This window comes from Sceloporus undulatus, unplaced genomic scaffold (assembly GCF_019175285.1).
Source record: "Sceloporus undulatus isolate JIND9_A2432 ecotype Alabama unplaced genomic scaffold, SceUnd_v1.1 scaffold_12371, whole genome shotgun sequence".
NCBI lineage: Eukaryota > Metazoa > Chordata > Lepidosauria > Squamata > Phrynosomatidae > Sceloporus > Sceloporus undulatus.
The window spans coordinates 1-2283 of NW_024815288.1; the positions used below are offsets into that span (position 1 = coordinate 1).

At 35.9% G+C, this 2283-nt stretch overlaps 1 protein-coding gene across 1 annotated transcript; it reads left to right on the forward strand.

Moving 5' to 3' along the window:
- The first annotated feature begins 109 nt into the window (after window positions 1–109).
- Window positions 110–1820, forward strand: LOC121918456 (lymphocyte antigen 75-like). The gene is made up of 2 exons (XM_042444506.1): window positions 110–225; window positions 1444–1820. Exons 1-2 carry the CDS (start codon window positions 135–137, stop codon window positions 1692–1694), a joined length of 342 nt encoding a protein of 113 aa, XP_042300440.1. The 5' UTR covers window positions 110–134; the 3' UTR covers window positions 1695–1820.
- The last annotated feature ends 463 nt before the right edge of the window (window positions 1821–2283 follow it).

Consider the following 2283-nt stretch of genomic DNA (forward strand, 5'->3'; position numbering starts at 1 on the left):
TAATTAAAATGCTATTTTAAATTATTGCCATAAATATTTTTGCAAAGTTGAAATAAATTACTTCCTTGAAAGGTTTTAATATTTTGGCCATAAACTATCTCCCACTAGATCCTTCTGCAGCGCTTTTGACTATTATGGATGCAGAGGAAAATAAGTTTGTGAGCACACACTTAAGACAACATAACTTCATTACTGGAAGGGTATGGCTTGGAATGCAGACTAAGGGTAAGGTGTGAGTAGGTACAAAATATAACATAGGATATTATTATCATTATGTAATATAATAATTATATATATAACATATAATGGTACAAACTATAATAAAGTCTAAAATTGGGCAAGTTTGAGCTCACTGAGATCAGAGATTTTAGTTACATTCTTTAGTTCCATTGAATTTAACGATACAGTTTGGATTGTGTTCATGGAATTAATTGTGCATAGTAAAACAGAATAATTACACATAAAATTAAAGATAACATGCATTTAATTTGGCACTTTTCTAGAGGTTAAAATAAGGATCAGAGACAAACAGCTGGAATCATAGTCAATTTTTGGCTGGTTGCTAAAAATCAGGACTAAGAAACTAATTCTGAACAGTTCTGCACTTCCTGGAAAGGCTGGGTTATCAGTAATGCAACTAGAGTGCCATTAATTCCAGTCATACTATGGTTATGCTGCAATCTGGTTTTTTTCTTTGCAAGTACATAGGAAAATTAGTGGAATCCTGTATGATCATTACGTACTAGATACGTAGTACTGTAGCACTGTAACTATGGTGCTATGTAGTGGATTCTGGCCAGACCCCTTCTCCCCTTCTAGTGAGCAGCTGCTGGGATTGACAAAGGTCATTCCCCTGTCCATCAAGAAGTGGCTATTTGATGTTCCCAACCTCTCCCATAAGCAATCTGGGATGATAGGGAGAAACAGGGCCTGTTTCAAATTTCCCTCATGCCAGAGATTATTTACACAAGGAAGGATGGGAACATTAAGCAGCTGTTTCTCAATCAACAAGGGAATGGAGCCCTGTTGATCTCAGTGGATGCTTAACAGTACATAGGTTTGGGGGACTTTCATGGTCCCTAAATTGCCCCTAAACTAGAGGCTATGTGGGGATCAAGAATACATAGCAGTTACAAGCATGTAACTAAAATTCAGTAGGATTTTGGCTGATGTTTTAACATTTTTGGAAATAATAATTTGCACAGCAATGAATGTCTTCCTGTTCGTAGGTCTTTTGTTTGTTTCTTTTCTGGTTGTCTGTCTGTATGCTAATCTTTGTACATACTTTGATTGAAGTTCTGTACTTACAAGGAAGCCATATCAATCTTTTTTACTGGTTCTTGTTTTCTAACCCTGGCACATGGATAAATAAATTTAAAGGACTAATTAAAGAGTAGTATTTTTTTCTGATAAATTAAGAAATTCATGCGTCTTTTTTTACAGCTCAGTCCTTGAAGTGGCTTGATGGCTCCGAGGTTAAATACGCCAACTGGGCAAAGGGAAAGGAAAATGCCAGTGGCGAATGTGGTGTTATGTTTTCAGCAAATGGAACATGGACCAGGATGGACTGCAAGAATGTCCAAAGCAGAGTTGTATGCAAAGCTCCACAAAGTATGTATGCTTTCAATCTTTTCAAGGAAATTCAAGGTTGGAAATGTTACTTTTTTGTACTAAACCCTCCAGAAACCCCTTGACAGCATGGCTTGGGGCTATTCCAAACTCTGAAGAGTATACAGGTTGAGTCTCCCTTATTCAAAATGCTTGGGACCAGAGCCGTTTTGGATTTCAGAGTTTTTCAGCTTTTGGAATATTTGCATATACATGAGATACCTTGGCGATGGGACCCAAGTCTAAACATGTCATTCATTTATGTTTTGTATACATCTTATGCACATAGCTTGAAGGTAATTATATATGTATTATTTTTAATAATTTTGCGCATGAAACAAAGTTTGTGTACACTGAATCATCAGAAAGCAAAGGTATCACTAAACCACCCATCTGGATTATTTTGGAACATTTTGGATTTCAGAATTCCAGATAAGGGAGACGTAACCTGTATTGCCATGGGATTTGGCTGTTGTTGTTATCAATTCAATCATTCATCATTATCCCCAAAAACTGGGACTCAAGGCGGCTTTAAAAAGTAAATAAAGGTGAAGGACATAAAAATGAGTCAGTGTGATATACTGATTTGTAAGCTGTCTTGAGTCCCTGTACTGGGAGGAAGGCAGGATAATAATAATAATAATAATAATAATAATAATAATAATAATAATAATA

What these genes read in the sequence shown, in the direction of transcription:
- LOC121918456 (XM_042444506.1), top strand. Translation starts at nt 135, where the DNA reads ATGGATGCAGAGGAAAATAAGTTTGTGAGCACACACTTAAGACAACAT. An exon ending in GCTTGGAATGCAGACTAAGG is followed by an intron (nt 226 to 1,443) that starts GTAAGGTGTGAG and finishes CTTTTTTTACAG; the next exon opens with CTCAGTCCTTGAAGTGGCTT.